This window comes from Euprymna scolopes, chromosome 32 (assembly GCF_053919585.1).
Source record: "Euprymna scolopes isolate OS-2025 chromosome 32, ASM5391958v1, whole genome shotgun sequence".
NCBI classification, from domain to species: domain Eukaryota; kingdom Metazoa; phylum Mollusca; class Cephalopoda; order Sepiida; family Sepiolidae; genus Euprymna; species Euprymna scolopes.
The window spans coordinates 18,816,795-18,837,561 of record NC_136513.1 but is presented as its reverse complement, the minus strand read 5'-3'; the positions used below and the strand labels follow the sequence as shown (position 1 = coordinate 18,837,561).

General features: G+C 30.4%; 1 protein-coding gene across 17 annotated transcripts in view; it reads right to left on the bottom strand.

Moving 5' to 3' along the window:
• LOC145256229 (ryanodine receptor-like) overlaps positions 1-20,767 on the bottom strand; it is a 936,895-nt gene that overhangs the window by 419,635 nt on the left and 496,493 nt on the right. For 13 of the 17 annotated variants that reach the window (XM_080114858.1, XM_080114861.1, XM_080114859.1 and 10 more), the window contains 7 exons: positions 18,945-19,026; positions 18,245-18,366; positions 12,372-12,447; positions 8,209-8,388; positions 6,824-6,973; positions 4,014-4,129; positions 519-542 (listed from right to left, as the gene is read on the bottom strand). In XM_080114858.1, coding sequence (XP_079970984.1) covers positions 519-542; positions 4,014-4,129; positions 6,824-6,973; positions 8,209-8,388; positions 12,372-12,447; positions 18,245-18,366; positions 18,945-19,026 — 750 coding nt within the window. The remainder of the gene's footprint in view (positions 1-518; positions 543-4,013; positions 4,130-6,823; positions 6,974-8,208; positions 8,389-12,371; positions 12,448-18,244; positions 18,367-18,944; positions 19,027-20,767) is intronic. The other 4 variants (XM_080114872.1, XM_080114871.1, XM_080114862.1 and 1 more) reach the window with 1 other exon arrangement.

The window sequence follows — 20,767 nt, the reverse complement described above, 5'->3', positions numbered from 1 at the left end:
AACCATGGAATGTAAAAGAAAGCGACCAAGTACGGAGTTATGTTAAACTAGCTGTTCGCTTCCAGGCTTTGCCCGGGAATAATTTTATTTGTAATTTTGTTTTATTTTCTTTCGTTTCTCAGATTTTTTTTGTTTTTATTTTTTAGAAAATTCAAAGAAAGAAATTTGAAAGAATTACTTTTTGTATAGTAGACCTATGTATCAGAGTATGTTTACGGTTGTAAGGATAACAACTAGGGGATCTTATAGGTTCCAGCTAAGGTGGCTAATGACTGGAAAGCTGGTAAAACGATGGCAGCATAGAACGATCAAAACACACAAAACATATGATTCTAAACTGAATGTTTCTCCAAGATTATAATTGAAGAATAAATATAATCCATAGGAAGGCAGGTATGATTAGACATTTTGAAAATAGGAGGGCGCACGGCAGGGTAATTTGGTAAAAAAAAAAATTGATTTTGGTGTTGATTGGGGACATATCACTGCACAAGTTTCAAGTTAAAAAAACATTATACCTTCATCTTCTGATCTTGGTACAACTGTAAGAAAAGTTTGTTTTTTTAGGACAAAGGAAACATTAATATTATGTTGATCACAGTCATTTTTTTGTGTGCATGTCGATAAGCCAACGTAATGAAAACAAATGTAGAGATAATTAATTTTACAATCAGTTTTTGCAATTTAAAAATTATACAGGACGGTAGAAAATTAATTTCTATTCCGTTGTCTATAAATTATCTTTTATAATTTCTTAACTGTTAACTATTCTACCCTTTTACCTAAATTATTATTATTATTATTATTATTATTGTTATTATTATTATTATTATTATTATTATTATTATTATTATTATTATTTGTAGATTGAATAAGTCAAAGTTAAAATATAATTTGTCGAATAATCTAAAAATAAAATGGCACAGTTTTATCATTGTGATATTGGCAGATTATTAATAAACAAATTGTTATTTATTGTAACATTTATAATTAAGGTCAATAAGAAGCGTAATGTAGTGATTATCTCCCCTTATTATAAGTTCTCTTAACTATATCTCAAGATATCAGAGGAGATATCACTTGATGGCAACCAACCAACATCATAAAAACTATACCTTCACACAAAAATATAAACAATATAAATAATTGAACACCATATGTAAATTTAAACTCGTTTATCCTGAAATCACATTTGACTTCACTCAAACACGATTACTCACCAAATATAACCAAAAATACATATTATCAAAATTATTTTTTGCCATAAAAATGTAAAGAAACCATTTGTATTTACTTCTTATAAAAAGTACATATATTACTGCATATAATATATATATATATATATATATATATATATATATATATATATATATATATAAGTTTTGGCTAGGATCTCCTTGAAAGTATTACTTCTAGTAATATCTATCAGGATTTTTCATCTGAATTCTATCAGTGTCTTATCTCGCTTATATATATATATATATATATATATATATATATATATATATATATATATATTTACTTCAAGTGCTCAATACGTGAAGCAGCTAAAAACGCCAAATATGGTGTCTTTAACTGCCCCTCCCCTATTTTTTCTGATGATGAGACTTTGTTTTTAAAGGACATAACATTTGTCAAATTATTGTCAATATTTATTGTCAATTTAAATAAAATGAACATCGTTTCTGAAACGATCGTACAATCTTGTTGATTTTGTTTGTTTTCCTTTTGAAACTGATTTTTAATTCAAAATTATAAGTCGTTTTACTGAATATTAAAATAGCTCTAGGATATCTATACCTATTGAGCTTATTATATATCTACAGTTCAATGAGCACTGTTTTCTTTTAATAGTATTACTATTACATTAAAATAAACTCTGCTCTTCAGACTCCAGGTCTAATTGCCTCTAATATATATATATATATATATATATATATATATATATATATATATATATATATATATATCTTACTTTTATAAAATACTTTCAAAATGAGTTATTAACCACTAAATATTATGTATAATTTGGGCTACTGTTCTCACTTTGAATGTTATTTTCACATCTCCTCGGCAGATGTAACCTCCGACCTTCTTCAGGTGTATATTGTCGAGTTTAAGTCTCTTTCTGTTTAACTTAGGAATTTGTTCAGAAATTGGAATGGAAACCTATATTTAATCCATGATGGAAGCATGCCCTCGTTCCATCCACCATGATCAGGTAAAAGTCTTAATTCGCAAGTGTATTCCTTGAATTATTCGCCCTTGTGTGCCAGTAGCGTAATGGATAAAGTACTAAGTTATGTTCAGTCCTAAGTGAGACCCATCTGGTGGTGGTTGATGTGGGATGATGCAAAGAATACAAGTGAGAATTATTTAAGACTGTTACGTGATCATGGTTAACAGAATGGGGCCATGTTACCCCCATGGAATAAATAAAGGGTTCTGTTTGAAATTCCCCAAGTTCAACAGAAAGATTCAAACAGGATACATGCCTAGGTTGAATGAATCAGTCCAGCCTAAGTATTCACTAAACGTGGAAGATTTTGTGTAGCTTAATTACCACATACATTTTCATAAATTACTACCTACTCATGTATTGAGCAGTTGAAGTAAATACTGAAAATTGATACATAAAATATTATCTCCCCTTATAACATTTTGGTGTAACTATATATATATATATATATATATATATATATATATATATATATATATATATATATATATATATATATATATATATATAGTGTGTGTGTCAGGATATGCTGAAAAGAAATTAATAAAGTGTTCGATCATAAAAATGTGAGGGCTAAAACATAAATTATTTAAAACATTTTGTTATATTTGAAAAAAGGCCGTGAGTTGATGATAATTTGAATAAACTTTAATGGCCTTTTTTCAACGGTAAAAGGTCAATCCATATCAATAAAACCACGGTACGTCTCCAAATATGTAACCCATAGGTTTTAAATAATGTATATATATATATATATATATATATATATATATATATATATATATATATATATATATATATAAGATTTGTTGTTGGCGTTTTTTTTTTCGCGATATTAACGACTTCGAAACACTGTTATTTTTTAATTTTTTTTCGTTACCTTAGTGTTTTTAAGAGCTATAAGCTCTTTTTGTTATTCAATACAACTTATTTTTTATGAGACGTATTTATTCATTTATTTTATTATTAAATGTTATTTTATGTGCATATACATACATACATACATACAAATTAATTTTGTGGATATATATATATAAATTAATGTGATTGCATTTTTTTTTATATGTGTATATGTACATACATATGTGTGTGTGTGTGTGTGCGTGTGTGTAAAAATGTGAATTAATTTGGTTGTATTTGTTTTGGTATATATATATATATATATATATATATATATATATATATATATATATATATATTTAAATATTTTTTGCGGGGTACAAAATTTTATTATGGCTATGTAAAGACTAAATTTAAACTTGTTCGAAAACATTATTTATTTTAGATTGTGAAATTAAAAAATAAAATGAATGTGTCAGCTGACCAGTTTCGAAGCTCGCTCAACAGACCTAAAATCGAGCTTAATTATGTTTAAAAAAAAAAATATATATATATATAAAAATAATAAATATTATATATTAGGTTGGTACAAAAATAATGTCGACATTATTTTTGCACCAACCTAATATATATCTGATATACCAAAACAATACAATCAAATATATTCACACTTTAATATTTCAATATTCCATATTTATTGTTAGAAGACTTAATCAGAAATTAGTTATAACGTTTTTCGTTGGTTTCTTTAAATCTACACTTGAGAACATAGACAAATTAAAGGAAAGGGAGACAAAATGTTAAAAATAGCATAACAACATTCATGAATTAAAAAGAAAATGAAGGCAAGTTTGGTTTTGAAGAGTAAATCACTCCAGAATTGAGTACACAATGTTTATAATTGGTTATGTATCTTGAAAGGAGAATTATTTACCTCGGTCGTTGTTTGGATCGAAAGATACTGGGTCGATAATACTGAGGAGAATCAGAAGGTCTTCATCATCCAGCAGACCCATCACCAACAAGTTGTCGCAGACTTTCAGCAGAGGTCTACAAAAGAAGAATAACCACAGAATAAATAAATAGTTACAAAGCTAAGCTAAGCTAGGTGGTCGACTATAATCGACAGTGACCCAAGGGCTTCTTTTTCATTAGTTGTTAGACCAAGATGTAGGGGAGGACACCATTCCATTCCCAGGCTTACTCCAACTGCTCATGATCCCCACCTTTTAATGTTGAGCGTTTAACAATAGGGCATCAAGTATCGTTTTTTAAGTTTTTAGTGTGACTCGACTGAGGATTGAACCCTTGTCTCCTGACCCATCAGTAAACACTCTTACTGTTATGCCAAATGGGCCGGTAAAGAAACAATTATTGCATCATTTTTTTTTTTAGTTACGTTCACCCCTAACAAGGCATATCGAGGCTACTTCTTAGGCGCATGCTTAGGAAAGATTAATAAAATGTTTGTTTACGTTACATTTAAACCTGAATATCAGTACAGTCTGGGAAGCAGGTAGCAGGAAGGGAATTCCAAAGTCTCATTGTTCGAAGGCAGAAACTGTTAGAGTAGAAAGATTTCTAGCATTTAGGGACCTCAACATTAAAGAGTTAAGATTTTGTTGCTAAGTGGGTTTGTCGGGGATATGTATGTCGAGGGGGCACAAGTCCGACGAGTTCATCAGATTATATATCATAGCAATTATATATTATAGCAATTATATATCATAGCAATTATATATCATAGCAATATAAAATATAAATAAAATATGACAAATTAAAATAATCGAATTTGGGGTATTAGTTTCTCAAATAGTCCAATTTTTTATATGGATTATAAAATAGTCCAGTTGGGGGTGGGGGAAGGTTAAAATCGTCTAATTTTGAGGGGTGTATTTTTTTTAAATAGTCGATATTTTCATGTGAATTCCAAAAATAGCCCAATATTAGCTAATAGATTCTAAAATAGTCCACCTTTAGAAGATAGATTCTCACATATCCCAATTGTTTAATGCTACAATAGTCCTAATTTGAGGAGTAATTTATAAGATAGTATAGTATTGGGGAGTAAATTCCAAAACAGTACAATCTTAGGAAGTGGATTCTCGGATGAATAAAATTTGGAAAATGAATAATTAAATAATCCAATGTACAGCGAGTATTGGAATAATTTAATTCATTTTGATCCAATCTGGATCAAAATACATTGGATTATTGATCCAATTTTATGGTATGTGTACTCAAATAATCCAATTTTAAGTAAAGAGAAATTCAATCAAATTTTAGGGAGTAAATACTAAAAAACGCAATTTTGCAAAGGGGATACAAGTCAGTTTTGGTGTGTAAATACTAGTGATGGGACGATTCCAATATTTTTCCTGATTCCAATACAATTACTGATTCAATTCTAAATTCCCGATTCCAATGCAATTATCGATTCCGATTCTATATAATATCTAAACATTTAGCCATAGAGTTGTTATTTTTCCCAAATTATCATAAAAACACATGTTAAATGTGTTGATATTTTCCTACACGTAAAAAAACAAACTTACGGGAAGGGGTGATTCATTGGTCTTAGTTTTACTGGTTTGTTTAACATCAATAAATATTTACTATTTTATGACCAGCAATTATAGATTTTGCTTTAAACAGAATCAAATAAGCAAATGATTTAAAGAATAGTTTTGGCATCGGAAAATAGGCACAAATTTTTCCGATTCTAGTACTGATTCTGATATTCCCAAATGTTCTGATATTTCCGATTCTAATTGATTGTCCCAGCATTAGTAAATACTCAAATAATCCAATCTTGGAAAGTGGATACTAAATCCAATAATAGGGAATAAATAATCAAACAATGTAATTCAATTTTAAAGAGTATTATTATTCAATCAAATTTTGGGAACTGGATATCGTGTAAATGTTTGGAAAGAATAACGAGAAGACTTGGAAAGAGTGACATGAATAATATATTAGACAGAAATGCAGACAAGTATGTTAGTTGAGTGAGGACTCCACTCAACTGAAGAATGAAGTAATGTTACGACTCTCTCTCTCTCTCTCTCTCTCTCTCTCTCTCTCTGAGTCTTGGGTTTAGACTGCTGAAAAGAAGAACCTGATCACCGGAAGTAATGTCAGGAATAGTCCATTGTCAGAATCTGTAGAGATACCACCCCAATAGATACTCAATCCAATTTGAGAGAGTGAGTACTCAATCTAATTTTGGGAAGTGGATAAAATCCGATTTTAGATGAGTACTCAAATAATGCAATTTTTGAGAGTATGTACTCAAATAATGCAATTTTTGAGAGTATGTACTCAAATAATGCAATTTTTGAGAGTATGTACTCAAATAATGCAATTTTTGAGAGTATGTACTCAAATAATGCAATTTTTGAGAGTATGTACTCAAATAATGCAATTTTTGAGAGTATGTACTCAAATAATGCAATTTTTGAGAGTATGTACTCAAATAATGCAATTTTTGAGAGTATGTACTCAAATAATGCAATTTTTGAGAGTATGTACTCAAATAATGCAATTTTTGAGAGTATGTACTCAAATAATGCAATTTTTGAGAGTAAGTACTCAAACAATCCAATTGTAGAGCATGGGAACTATTAATAGCTTTTTGATATTTCTTTAATATAATGTTTTTATTTAAAATGCATGATTTTAAAGTTTATAGCTTTAATGAAAAAAAATTATAAAATGTCGTTGAAGAAATTAAATGTTACTCACACAAAAAGGTTTTCATTGCTGCCACCGATTGGATCTCGGATATGTGCTGCTCCTTTCACAACGGCTTCGTTCAATGAGTAGATGACATATTTTTTCAGTTTGTCCATCGGGTAAAATGGACACAGAGATTCTATGGGTATAGTTTTGGCCCTACAAAGACATAAATATTAGAAACAAGTGAGAATAGTTGCAACTGAAATTGAAATAACAAAAACAACGTTAAGAAATTAAAATTAAAGATTAAATTAATTAAAATTTACAAAATTTAAAAAAAAATTATAGGAAAAACAAAAATTGTACACCCTTAAAATTTCGACGATGGAAGGGAGATAATCTCCTATCGACCTTTATTAGAGTTACCTCCCCTTTGCTGACCAATTTTTTTCACACATACGAAACTACAGCCATAAAACAGAGACTAACTCAAAAAATACAGAAATATCTACAGAGCCAAACAACAACCAACATGCCTGAAGATGGTTGAAGGCCAAATCAACCGAAACATTGCAAAAATAACACTCAATATGAGAACAATAGTCCGATCAATATAAGTAATGTTTAAAAAAATAAGTTTGCAATTATCGAGGTCAAAAGCTTCTCAAGGATAATAGCTAATGAGATTAATACATTGTTAGTTAAATGATGGAGAATATTATGAGAGGGCTGAAAATGAAAAAGTAAGCAAAGTGGTCGACTATTATTGAGGGCGATCTGAAGGCTCCCTTTTCATTAACTATTATACTTTATTTTTACTAAGAAAATCAAATTTTATGATGAAATGAGAACAGAGTGTCTCACTCTGCCACCTTGAATAAACCAAGGGAGATAACTTAATTCGAAGTTCCAAGATATTTTTTGTTTGTTTTAAGCCATGTAATCACTACAATGTACCATTAAGTGCTTAAAATCGTAAAAAATGATTTTCTATGTATATGAACAAAAAACTACTTGACAAATTTATGTGACTTTTGGAATATGTTTTATTTTTCATTCTGTGACGTGTACGTACATCATAAAGATTTTTCTGTTTTTTTCTTCTTTAAATTAGGCTGAATTTTGGACAAGTACCAAATTTCCATTGCTTTTCCTTCGATTATGTGACAATTATTTACTAATTATAGAGAGTCAAAAATGAAGTCTTGATGATTGAAATTATTGCTTAGAGACAGACGCCATAAAAAAGATCGATGGGGCTTTTTGCTTTTTCGTCCATGTTTAATTTTGATTCATAAAATTTGAAATTATGTCTCAAATATTTTGCGTCCCATAAAAAAAATAAAAAAAATTAGCACAGACCATGTAACACTGGTCAGCGACAACTCCCTTAAATAGTGTCTAAGAATTCAACGGACAGAACGAGAATAGAGAGCACCATTCCAACTTACCTGTCTTCAATTTGTTTTTCTGTGACGTAAAGACAAGGGCGGATTGAAACACTTTCTTCCATTTTGGGGATTGCATATTTAATTTTAAAGGTAGTGGAATCAGGGCTTGGTTTACGGTAAAGGCATAAGTTTTTAGTTTTATCATCCCGGGGAATAATGTATTCATTCTGCGTCATCATTCTGTAAGAAACAAACAAAAATATATAAGCATATAAAAGAAGCAGATGGCAACTGATTTTTTTTACCAAGTTAATCTAACATAAAACATTTGTCTTGTCAGGTTTTAATAGTTGAACATAAATAGCATTTAAACTGACATATCAAACTTTGATTCTGACTAGCCCATTCTTATTTGTTATTATTGTACCGTGTTATTGCACTATAATAACCTAACATAAAAGTTAGCTTGTGAGATTTTAATAGTTGGACACAAATAGCATTTAAGCTGACATATCAAACTTTGATTCTGATCAGCCAATTTTCTTTATTGATTGTTGTAATTACCATGTTATTGGCAATTTTGTAATGTATTTCATTACAGCTAATTTGCAAAAAAATATTTAGTCCTGCCCAGACAACTAGTAAAACGGAAACGCTTTTTTTTATTATGACGAAAACTCAAAATCATAAAGGGGAATAACTCATACGTTTATTAAAGAATATAAAAAAGATTTATCCCTTTTACAATGAGAATTTTATTTATTTTTCTGTGTAAGTATAAAAAATATGCAAATGATTTAACTCTAAATGATACACTCCTAAACTAATTCATCGATCATTATGAATTTTGGAGCACAGTTGTTAGGCAAAAGAAGTCTAAATATGGGCTATATTTAATTTAATTTAGTTTTATGCAAATGGAATAAACTAAGGATGGAAGCCCTTGTAAAAATTTAGATACCATTTGTCGCTACACGAGGGAGAGAGCGCCAGAAAAAAATGTATATATATATATATATTTGTTTTCACATGTGACGGCACGGTCCTTAACATATTCGTCCACGCAATTCTGAATACCACCGCCGAATCGACATGCACGCCACGAACAAATACCCTTTAAATCGACACACGCGTTCCCAAGCAGAACCGAACAATGTCGCCGAATCAACACGCCACAATACGAAAATGCAATAACGCGAGACACGTTATTAAAGAAGTGCATTTCAAAACCCGCAAACACTTATCGGCTTTTTCTTTTCATAGCCGTTAGGCGAAACCAAATCGTCACTTTGGAGTAAGATGGGTGTAGTTCATTCGTGGACTTGATTTGTAATCGAAAGGTCTCGGGTTCGCTTTGCACTGCCACTGCAGGTAGGCCCGACTCATACGCTTGTGCGCTTTCGCGCATGCTCGACACACCATTAAAATAACTGCTATGCATTAAATATTAAATTGCTTTTAATAGCAATACATAGTTAAAACAAAATAAAAGGTTTTGAAATATGACGTAAATTATAAATCTATGACGTCATACCAAAGCTATAATCACTTTGCTATAGTAATGTTTTAAGCTTTATTTATATAAAAATCCAAATAGCTCAGTTGGTAGAACGTCCAGTCATAACATCCGCAATTATTTGTTGGGTATTTATTATTTAGTATTATTGCAGTAATCTTTTTTTTTTTTTTTTTTTTTTTTTTTTTTACTAGAGACTTATCAAGGCCCAAAGGCCACTCTATGATAAGGGTTTAATATTAGGTAGATGGAGAGATAACAATGTACTAGTGAAATAAAAATAAAAATTAAAATCTAAAAAGAAAAATATACTTCAATTTTTTGAACAAAGAAGCATAATTAAATTTAATAAGCATTTTTTATGCATGTAAATTAATTTAGTTTTTTGGTTATTACTTATTTATTTATTTATTTATAAATCTTGGGAAATTTTCTACTTTCTTGGGATTTCTCATGGTCAATTCTTTGGAAATAATAATAAAAAAAAATGTCACTGGGATCCCTGGATCAATGATTGGAGCTTAGTCAAGCACCTACCATTGGCCTTTTGGTCAAGATCAAAGTGTAGTATCTGTTCCGGCAGATGCTGCAAGCTATGACTAGCTATGACTAGCAAAGACCAGATGTGGGGGCAGCCCACATGCCTGACCTTTAACCAGCTCCCATTTCCCACCTCTCGGGAGCTGGTCCCCTTTTTTCCCTTCCCCTCCCTTCACTCCCCACATTAAAAATCGGTCTTGTGCCTAATTTGCTCGGTGGGGGAGCAAATAAATAACATCTGTTCTTCAGATGCTGCACTTCCATTTCTTGTTCTCTTTCGGTGGAGGAGAAATCCTTCACGACTGAGACAATTTTTATTTTTGTACCTTTTCTCCACGTTAAAAAACGACCCTGGTGTCTAACTCTGCCCCGTGGGGAGGCATAGTAAATAGGTACCATAAAAGTAACAACAGAGCAGAGATAGACTCGCAACGTCTTTTCCGTGAGAAAGAAATGAGTAGGGTGACTATCGGAAAAACTGTCTCTGACAGAAAAACCTCTGTACGAGGTAGATATTATGTATCAATAAATAAAAATTCCCTAAATTTCAATTGCTTTGGAGTATTTTGCAGATTTGTAAAGTCAAATATTTCAGATTTACATTAATTTAATTTTTCATATTCATTAGACACCAAACAAGCAAGATTTCCTGAATTTCAATTTCATCTTAAGATTCCTCAAGTCAGTTTTAGACATTTTTAGAATGAAAATAATGTAATGAATTTTGATAAAAATTTGAAGAAGTATTCTAGACATGGGGTTTAGTAGTATTATATATCGCTTTTAATCTTTGTAAAGGTATACAAGTGATGCCAAACTATATTCTTCTTATGTATATATATATATATATATATATATATATATATATATATATATATATATATATATATATATATATATATATATATATAACATATATAATAGTAGATGTATGTATGTATGTGCATGTGTCTGTGTGTTTATGTGTAAATATGTAAATATCTATTATAAGTAAATATAAGTAAATATTTCGAGCAACTCTTAAACTACTGATCACATAACACTAAAATTAACAGGAAACAGCAATCATACATCAAGTATGGTTTATAATGAGTAAAGTCTTTGTTTGGATGGATGAATAGCGCGTACAGAAATATATCGACAAATTGATACGCAAAATGTTCATTTTAACTTGCCAATATATTGCAAATTCAATCATAGTTTGAATGATTTACTTTTAAATCTTTCTTATCTATTTCGTGATAGCTCAAATGGTAGAGAACGCAGCTAGAGCACTAAATGTTTTGTGTTTCGATTCTAGCTGATGGCACCCAAGTCTTTTTTCCAACTGTTGAAATCAATACTATATATTAGGTACAATAGAGAATTGGCTCTGTAATAATAACTACCAAATGTGCATGAATAAAAATATATTTAAGCATATTTAGTGACCAGTTGCTGCCATGCTACTATATATATATATATATATATATATATATATATATATATATATATATGTATATATATATATATATATATATATATAGTTGAGATGGTAATTAATAAAAACTGAAGAAAGTGCTCAATACTTTTATAGAGCAAATATGCGTTTTATTTTTTATTACCGTATCTTTCTGTTAAGTTACATTATTGTTTCGGCTACACGGCCGTTTTTTACATATAGCGAACATTTCTGTAAAAGTCTGAGGACGCTACAGACGGCCAAAAAATCGGCCGTGTAGCCGAAACAATAATGTAACTTAACAGAAAGATACGGCAATAAAAAAATAAAACGTGTGTGTGTGTATATATATATATATATATATATATATATATATATATATATATATATATATATATATATATTATATATATATATATATATATATATATATATATATAAAAGAGAGAGAAAGACGGGGTGAAAAGTGGCATGGAAAGAAAATGGACAGAGAGAACGAGGGAATTAAGAAAAAGAGAAAGAAAAGAGAAAGATGAGAGGGAGAAATGGTGGGATATTGTTGTGTGTATGTATAAGGAATCTTTGGTTGATACATCGTACAGAGTTTTTCTTTTTTTGATTGGTTAATACAGAAAAAATATCTTCCAAAATAAAGATCCAAAATCAAGGGAGATAATTAGTTGTTACTTGAAAAAGCATATTAAAAAGGAAGCAGCCATTACTCACCTGGCCTTTGCATGATAATCCATGTGCATTGCAATCAGCAAATCATGGAAGCCATGTCGAAGAGGTCCTGACATATCTGAAAAGTCATTAGAAAGTATGACATCATTATTGGTGCTTGGAAATTACATCCTGTATTACATAATTTGTATATTATATTACATAATTTGTATATTATATTACATAATTTGTATATTATATTACATAATTTGTATATTATATCACATAATTTGTATATTATATTACATAATTTGTATATTATTAAAACGTTGGATCTTTCTTTCTTGTCTGTTGCTTTTTTTCCATTCGTCATTATTTTGTAACGCCATTTATTGAGAAGTAGAGGATATAAGAGATGTTAATCTTTGCACATAGCATCATTCTATGTTATTGTTGTGGATATCCCTTTGAAAAGTCAAATCCCTCGTCGCTAAGTTGTTGTGGCCCTGGAAAGGTCACTAAGCAAAACACGGGCACAAAGATGAGCTAGAAAAGGCAAAATATAGTGAAACAAAAAACATCATATACAAGGAGTAGCCATTATAGTAAGTACCACCAAGATGGCGGGCTACGAAAGTACACTGATCATCCTGAGAGCCGTAACTCTCAGCTAATTATACAGTTCGAGTTCATATCTTGTACATGGTTGAGTCCCTACAACAGATATATAATCTGTATATCATTAAAACTGGTTCTTTCTTGCTTGTTTCTTTCCATGCACATTGGATGACGTCATCATGACGTCATCATTTCTGATGGGCTTAACCTTTACTTCTGACCTGAAATGGAATACGTATATCAAATCCATTGCCAAGGTCGCTGAAAAAATGATGGGATCCTTCTACTGTTCAAGTAGATATTTCACTCCTGGTGCAATTCTCTATCTACATAAAAGCTAGGTACGGCCAACAACGGAGTACTGTTGCCACATCTGGGTAGGAGCTGCAAGAAGCAGCTTATCCTGCCTTGACAGAGTTCAAAATAGACTTCATAATCTAGTGGAGTATGCTTTTTCTCTTCCCTGCAACCTCTTCCTCACAAAGGTCCTGGATATGACCTTAAACTATATCCGATGGTGAGGCCCCAGCTTGCAGGCCTTAGGGAGTATGGAGCCACCCTTTAATTGCCATTGCTCCCAGGTTCACTCTGACCCGGAGTGGTAGCACCTGTTAGGGTCCCAACTATGGGTTAAATAGAATACGACTTAAAAAACAAATATACTATATTAAAAAATCGTTCTTCAAAATCACCAGATTCGGCATTAAATAACCTGAAAAGGGTTGATATGCCGTAAAACAAAACAACCAACCAATCTTCCTCACAGAAGAGATGTTGCGAGTCTGTCTCTGCTTTATCGTTATTTTCATAGCAAGTGCTCTTCTGAGCTCCAATCTATGGTCCCCCCTCGCTAAAATTACACGAGAAACACTCGTCTAGTTGAAAACACTATCAATAATTTCCCCCACTCTTTAGCTGTGCCTAAACCTAAACGTAGATTCCATGAACAAAGTTTCTTTCTTAGAACTGCACACCTGCGGAACTCTCTTCCGTTTGCCTGCTTTCCGGCTGACTATAATATGGTTATCTTCAAGTTCAACATAAAAAAGTTCTTGATGAGCCGTTCTTAAGTAGTCCAATTTACTAAATTCCCGATGACAATTACTATAATATTGTCACATTGACCACTGTACACTTATTAACCCATATCCTCGAGTGGACTTTGGCTTTGATAAGTGGTGACTCCTTTGTAAAAAAAAAGAAAAAGAATGCTGGAGACGTGGTTACACAACATCAAAGCCAATGTCATAAAAAAATCAACTCATCCGCCAAGGGAGGTTGGAACAATGTCTACCATATCCAGGTTTAAAGTCGTCTTGGACAAATATTCAGATGCATTATCTTGTAAATGTCTGATTGTACTTTGCTATTCCTTGGCCAATAATTGGATTAATTGATTAAAACACAGAATTGGATGATGCTATTAAACTATCCAATCATCATCATCATGGTATTTACATTTTAATGCAGTGTTTTGATTCCAGAGTGAAAGATGGCGGAGATTTTTAACCCTACCATAACCTTTCAACAGTCTTTTTTCAGAGTTTGCTATATTTTACAAATTTGCAACTGAAATTAATTATTAAATGCTTGTGGTGGTGACTCATCGAAACGTGATACCTTTATATCTCCGTTGTGTTCTTCTTTATGGCATTTTTTTCCTAATCGCAGAGTATGGTGGGTTAGGAAGCTGAAATGGCTTCGTTTTAGCAACGTATGCTCAGGTTGAATTAGAGTTGGAAATCGTCTTGGACAAACATTCAGATGAAATATCAGTGCTTATTCAGATTGACACTTATGACGTCATTTGAAATTAAAGAAAATCCAGAAATGTCTGCATGATATCACGCAACGAAGATGAAAAATTCTAAAAAATCACGTAATTTGATCAAGTAGTTTTATTTTTATTCAAGAAAATCAAATTTTACTCTGTTTCGATGAAGATGAAAAAAAGGCGTCCAACAAATCGGTGGACAAGGACAGATAATGCACGTAGAAACTGTCAAAGCAAACACTGATCACCTCCCCTTATTATGTTCTCTCGTAAAACATGGCATCATCTGTCATATACCGGTAAAAAAAACAAAAAAAAAAACGGCAAATTTGTTTTTCGGAAAAGATAAAAAGGACTTGATCAATTTTTGTGATTTTTGGAATATAAAACCTTCATTGCGTGACAAGTAGGTAGATTTGTAGATTTGTCTATTCTTAGATATAAACACCCAACCAATCAGATGATCTTGTTCATAATAGAATTGATTTCTACTAATTTTTATATAAATGGAATCCTCCCCCCCCCTCTCGTTACTCGTTACTGATCTTGGTTAGTGAAGGAGAAAATTATTATCGATTTTCTATTTTGCTATATCTCTTCTCTGTTTGTATAAGATATCCAATTGCAGAATTAATCAACTAGAAATACCAAAACCGAACAAACACTATCTGAACTCTATTCCAAATAAAACACTTAACCTGAGTCGATATCTAGAGAAAGTATCGTATGATAGTTGACATTGTTTTAACAGCGGGCGTATGCTCCGGTTGAATTAGAGATGAAAGTCGTCGTGGACAAATATTCTTTCAGTCTAATTGAACGATTTATTGTACGTTGTTAGTCAGAAATAGTGGAGGGTATTATTAAACTCTAGTTATCATCATTGAAATGTTATAACATATGTTATAAAATATTATATATTAAATATTATTATATTATTATATGTTATTAAACTCTAGTTATCATCATTGAAATGTTATAATATATGTTATTAAATATTATATATAAAATATTATTATATTAATATATGTTATTAAACTCTAGTTATCATCATTGAAATGTTATAATATATGTTATTAAATATTATATATTAAATATTATTATATTAATATATGTTATTAAACTCTAGTTATCATCATTGAAATGTTATAATATATGTTATAAAATATTATATATAAAATATTATTATATTATTATATGTTATTAAACTCTAGTTATCATCATTGAAATGTTATAATATATGTTATTAAATATTATATATTAAATATTATTATATTAATATATGTTATTAAACTCTAGTTATCATCATTGAAATGTTATAATATATGTTATTAATATTATTATATTGGGGATATCTTCATAATATTATAATATATGTTATTAAATATTATATATTAAATATTGTTATTTTAATATATGTTATTAAACGCTAGTTATCATCATTGAAATGTGAAAATTAATTGTCTTCAAAACGAATAGTGTTTAGTGCAACGTAAAACCAGTCAAGCAATTGCAACAAACGCAATAAAAATAAAACAACGCCCCCCCCCCCTCTGCGGGGCTGGGCACCAAAGTGCAATCAAAGACCATATGTGTGTGGGGGGGGCAACCCCACATATAAGACCATTGCTCTAGTAGCAATCAGTTATTGGTCAATGTAGGGGAAACCTTCATACCAATTGTCACTATCCAGCTCCCCTACTCATCGGGGAGCTGGTTCCCCTTTCCCCAATCTCTCCACATTAAAAAACGGCCTTGTGCCTAATTTGCTCATTGGGGAAGCAAATAAATCCGGCAATAAAAGTATAACAGAAAAGCAAACAACAAAATAAACGAATGAATAAAGTTTTTTTTTCGTTTGTTTTGTATTTTTCTTTTAGAAATTGCTAATTTAATTTCCCTTCTTCTTTTATGCCCACTTTACCAAAGAGTTAATTAAGTAATCAAATTACTTATATATTAATTTTTTTTTTAATTATTATTTCATCTGGCAATTGAATGTCTGTGCAACTTTAAAACATATTAGAACCGATAATCTATTTCATTTGAATACCAATGTATAATTTTGGTATCTTTCTCTGCAGTTTTACGATTGCATAATAAAAGAAAGCATCGTTCAAGTACACTGAAAACAAATGCAATGTTTGGATTCCAAAGTGAAACAAAATGGCGATTTCATCATTGAAGCGGGGACGGGTGTGGCATTCTTTTTTTTTCTAAAAATTAGTGGAAATCAATTCTATTATGAATAAGATCATGGATTACATCTCGACTAAATCCGATTGGTTGAGTGTTCACATACTGACTCCCACCCCCACAAAATCCATCCAAAAATAGACAAATCCACAATGGCGACGACGACAACTTGGAAGCAGCCAGTAAAATACTTTATTTCTCTTCTCTATTGCATAAGACTAGACGTTTTAGCCTGTTATAAAAGTTATAGCCCGTCGACTTAGACTGAGTGCTTTATACACAAATTGATGGTTGAATATGGTTAAATTTATGCCCATTTTTGTATTAAATACTAATCCCAATTAAACCTTAACCCTGCATCGAATGGTTACTATCATACTTAGTTCGCTGCTCCTTATCATTGCAACGTTAATAAAAAAATTCACCATGACCAGATTGATGAAACCCGAATACCCTTACAAGACAATGTATAATTTTTTTAAATAAAATCATTTATAAATCTCTCTCTCTCTCTCTCTCTCTCTCTCTCTCTCTCTCTCTCTCTCTCTCTCTCTATCTATCTCTCTCTCTCTTTCTCTCTCTCATATATATATATATATATATATATATATATATATATATATATATATATATATATATATATATAAAACTCAATGTCTGTGTGTATGTATGCGATGCTTGTGTAAAGGTGTAGAATTTATGTAAAATCTATAGAGGAAGCCAATGGAATTGTTTCTGAATCTCTATGTACACCCCAATTATTATTTTTTATATTTATATACACACATATACATCATTTCTAAATGATTAAAATACTGCAAGTATATTTTAAACACATTTATATAATTTTATTTTATGTATGGTACGTCTTACACGTGTTTTGTTGAATGGTATACCAAATAAAAAAAACTCATCAGATACCCGTATAAATCTACGAAAGACTTTTCAAATATATATATATATATATATATATATATATATATATATATATATATATACATATATAAACATATATATATATATATATATATATATACAAATACAGATATATATAGATCTACATACATATATATGCATATATAAACATACATATATATATACATATACAGATACATATATATACATATTACTAAAATATTGCTAGATGCTGAAAAAACGTTTCTCCTTAATTGTCCATTTCCTCGGGATTTATATTCTCTCTCCTATTTCCCATAACCTCTCCTTTTCCTAAACCATTTTTACCTATCTTAAAAGATTTCTCATCAAAAAAGACTGTATTTGTGATGGGGATATCTTCATAAGATTCCATGTTATTTTCATTCCCTTGATCAAAAATTAAATGACTTACATTCACTTTCAATACAATAAAACAGTTGCTTATCATCGACATGTTTTGTAAGGGCGTGGGCAACTCTGTGGTTGCCATGGGAACAAACGGCTTGGTAAAGGTCCAGTGTTCGGGCATGGAAACTGTTTAAAATAAAAGAGGCATACGTTTGGAAAAATAAATAAATAAATAAAATAAATATAAATAAATAAATAAATAAATAAATAAAAAGAATATGTCTTTTCTTTCTACCTTTTTTAAAATTGTAGCAAGTATTCTTTTTAGACAATACATATTCGGTGTCTTCAATCCGCAAATATTATATCAGGTAAATATTCTTCAAATCAATAAGACGAATTTCTCTTTTTGAAATGTATTTATTAAAAATTTTAATGTTTAATAGACGAGATGCTACGATTTGATTTAAAAAAATACTTGCTGCAAAGGTGATAACGTACATACAAACATAAAATGCATTTATATATAAAAAGACAATAGCTGGTTTATGGGTCCATAAATCAATGGCCAAGTGTTTATATACACTTAAGAACATAAAGAAAAGTGTTTTTGACGGGTGAATAACTTGACTGTTAAAATTATATTAAAAAAACAATTAAAGTAAAAAGAATCTTGGGAAAAATCGGGTCAGAACAGCTAGTACTACTAACTGCCCCGAACCGGTAAATAAATCATCTGATTATAACAATAAAATGTCACTTACTTGAGTAATGCAGGGTATTCTATGAGCTCTAAAATATCAAGACAGCTGTCTTCTTCTGGGATGTAGACAGCCATCATCGAAACTAAAAACAGAAAAAAATTTACATTATATATATATATATATATATATATATATATATATATATATATATATATATATATATATATATATATATATGAAAATGTATAAAAAAAAAACGAATACGAAGAGTATAAAAGCTTATAACTTTTCTTTATTCGTTTTCTATTGGTGACGTGCAGGAATACAAAATAATATTAATGTTCACATTACAATGTTCGCATTAATTCATTCCTTCATATATATATATATATATATATATATATATATATATATATATATATATATATATACTAGCGGGGGTACCCGGCGTTGCCCGAGTGTTTGTTTCCGGGACGGGGAGGAGTTTAAAAAAAATGTTATGGTAGGTAAGTAGGAAGGATCAAACCCGGAGTCATGAGTAAAAGTAGGAAAATAAAGTGTAAAAAAAACAAAACAAAAAAAAAACATCTGCAACGTTAACAGTTCGGCCATCAAGAAAAGTCCATTCCAGTTGTTTAGGAAAAACAAAAACAAAAAACAAAAAAAAAACGACTACGGTAGGTCGGCGCGAACGTGAAAATATAATGTGAATTGTCCAGCACGCTAACCACTACGCCACAGAGCACTGCAGCTTAGTTTAGTGATTTTAAATAACTTGACATGAAAGAACTACGAAGCCAAACCGGTGTTCTCTTCTCAACTGTTCCTTGTGAACGATCCCCAAACGGTGTTAAGTGATGGCAGGGGGAGGAGGAATTTATTAGAGAGAAAATATTTGACCACTTCCATTGATCTTAACCGATTTTGGCCGTGACTTCTCAGCAGAAAAAGTATAGAAATCTAAGATTATCGAGGAATTTGAGAAATAATAAGCCTATAACACACCTCAGATATTGTTCTGCCGTTTGTGCATATTATATTTGCATGAAATATCTTGATTTTTAATCCTATTAAGGTCAAAATCCGACGGGAAAAATGAGTTCATTTTATATATATATATATATATATATATATAAAACTCAAATGACCTTGTAGCGAGTGATCTAACCCCTTTTCCGGTTTACGACATCCAGTTGCGCATGCTCGCATAAACATTAACCCATAACAACGTAAACAAATAAACACAAATCGCTTCTTTTGCAGATTTTGACCTGCGCACTGAAATATTAACGTTATTATTTCAAAATTATTATTTAACATGGGAAGAGTGGGGGTGTTTTGCAACTATTCTTTATTACAACTATACTGTCGCTATTTTCTTACAACTAAACAACTTTAACCCGTGGACAAACATAAGAACAATCGTAGTAAAGCCAAGACTACTACTACTACTACTACTACTACTACTACTACTACTACTACTACTACTACCCTCTATGCTTCCCTTTTCGTTCCTTTCTTTCTTTCTTTCTTACTTCCTTCTATTTTTATTTTTTGTTTACATTTCTAGATACAAAATAATTGTGTGAGAACGGTGAATTTGTTGACACATTTACTAATCTGTTTCAATATTAGTTTTATTTTATTTTATTTTATTTATTTAGGTTTTATTTTTTTGGCTTCAGGTTTTATTATTTATTTTTTTAATAGATTTTAAGTTTCTATAACTTGGTTGAATGATTCTAATATGGATTTTTCGTTCTTATATTTCTCATCGGTAGGTTCATGTGCGTTTTTGCTGCGAAATGACTTTCGTCGGCGTTCGATTCGTAGGCAAATCATGTAATATAGGTAACTTTACACGAATAGGGAGAATTTTTTTT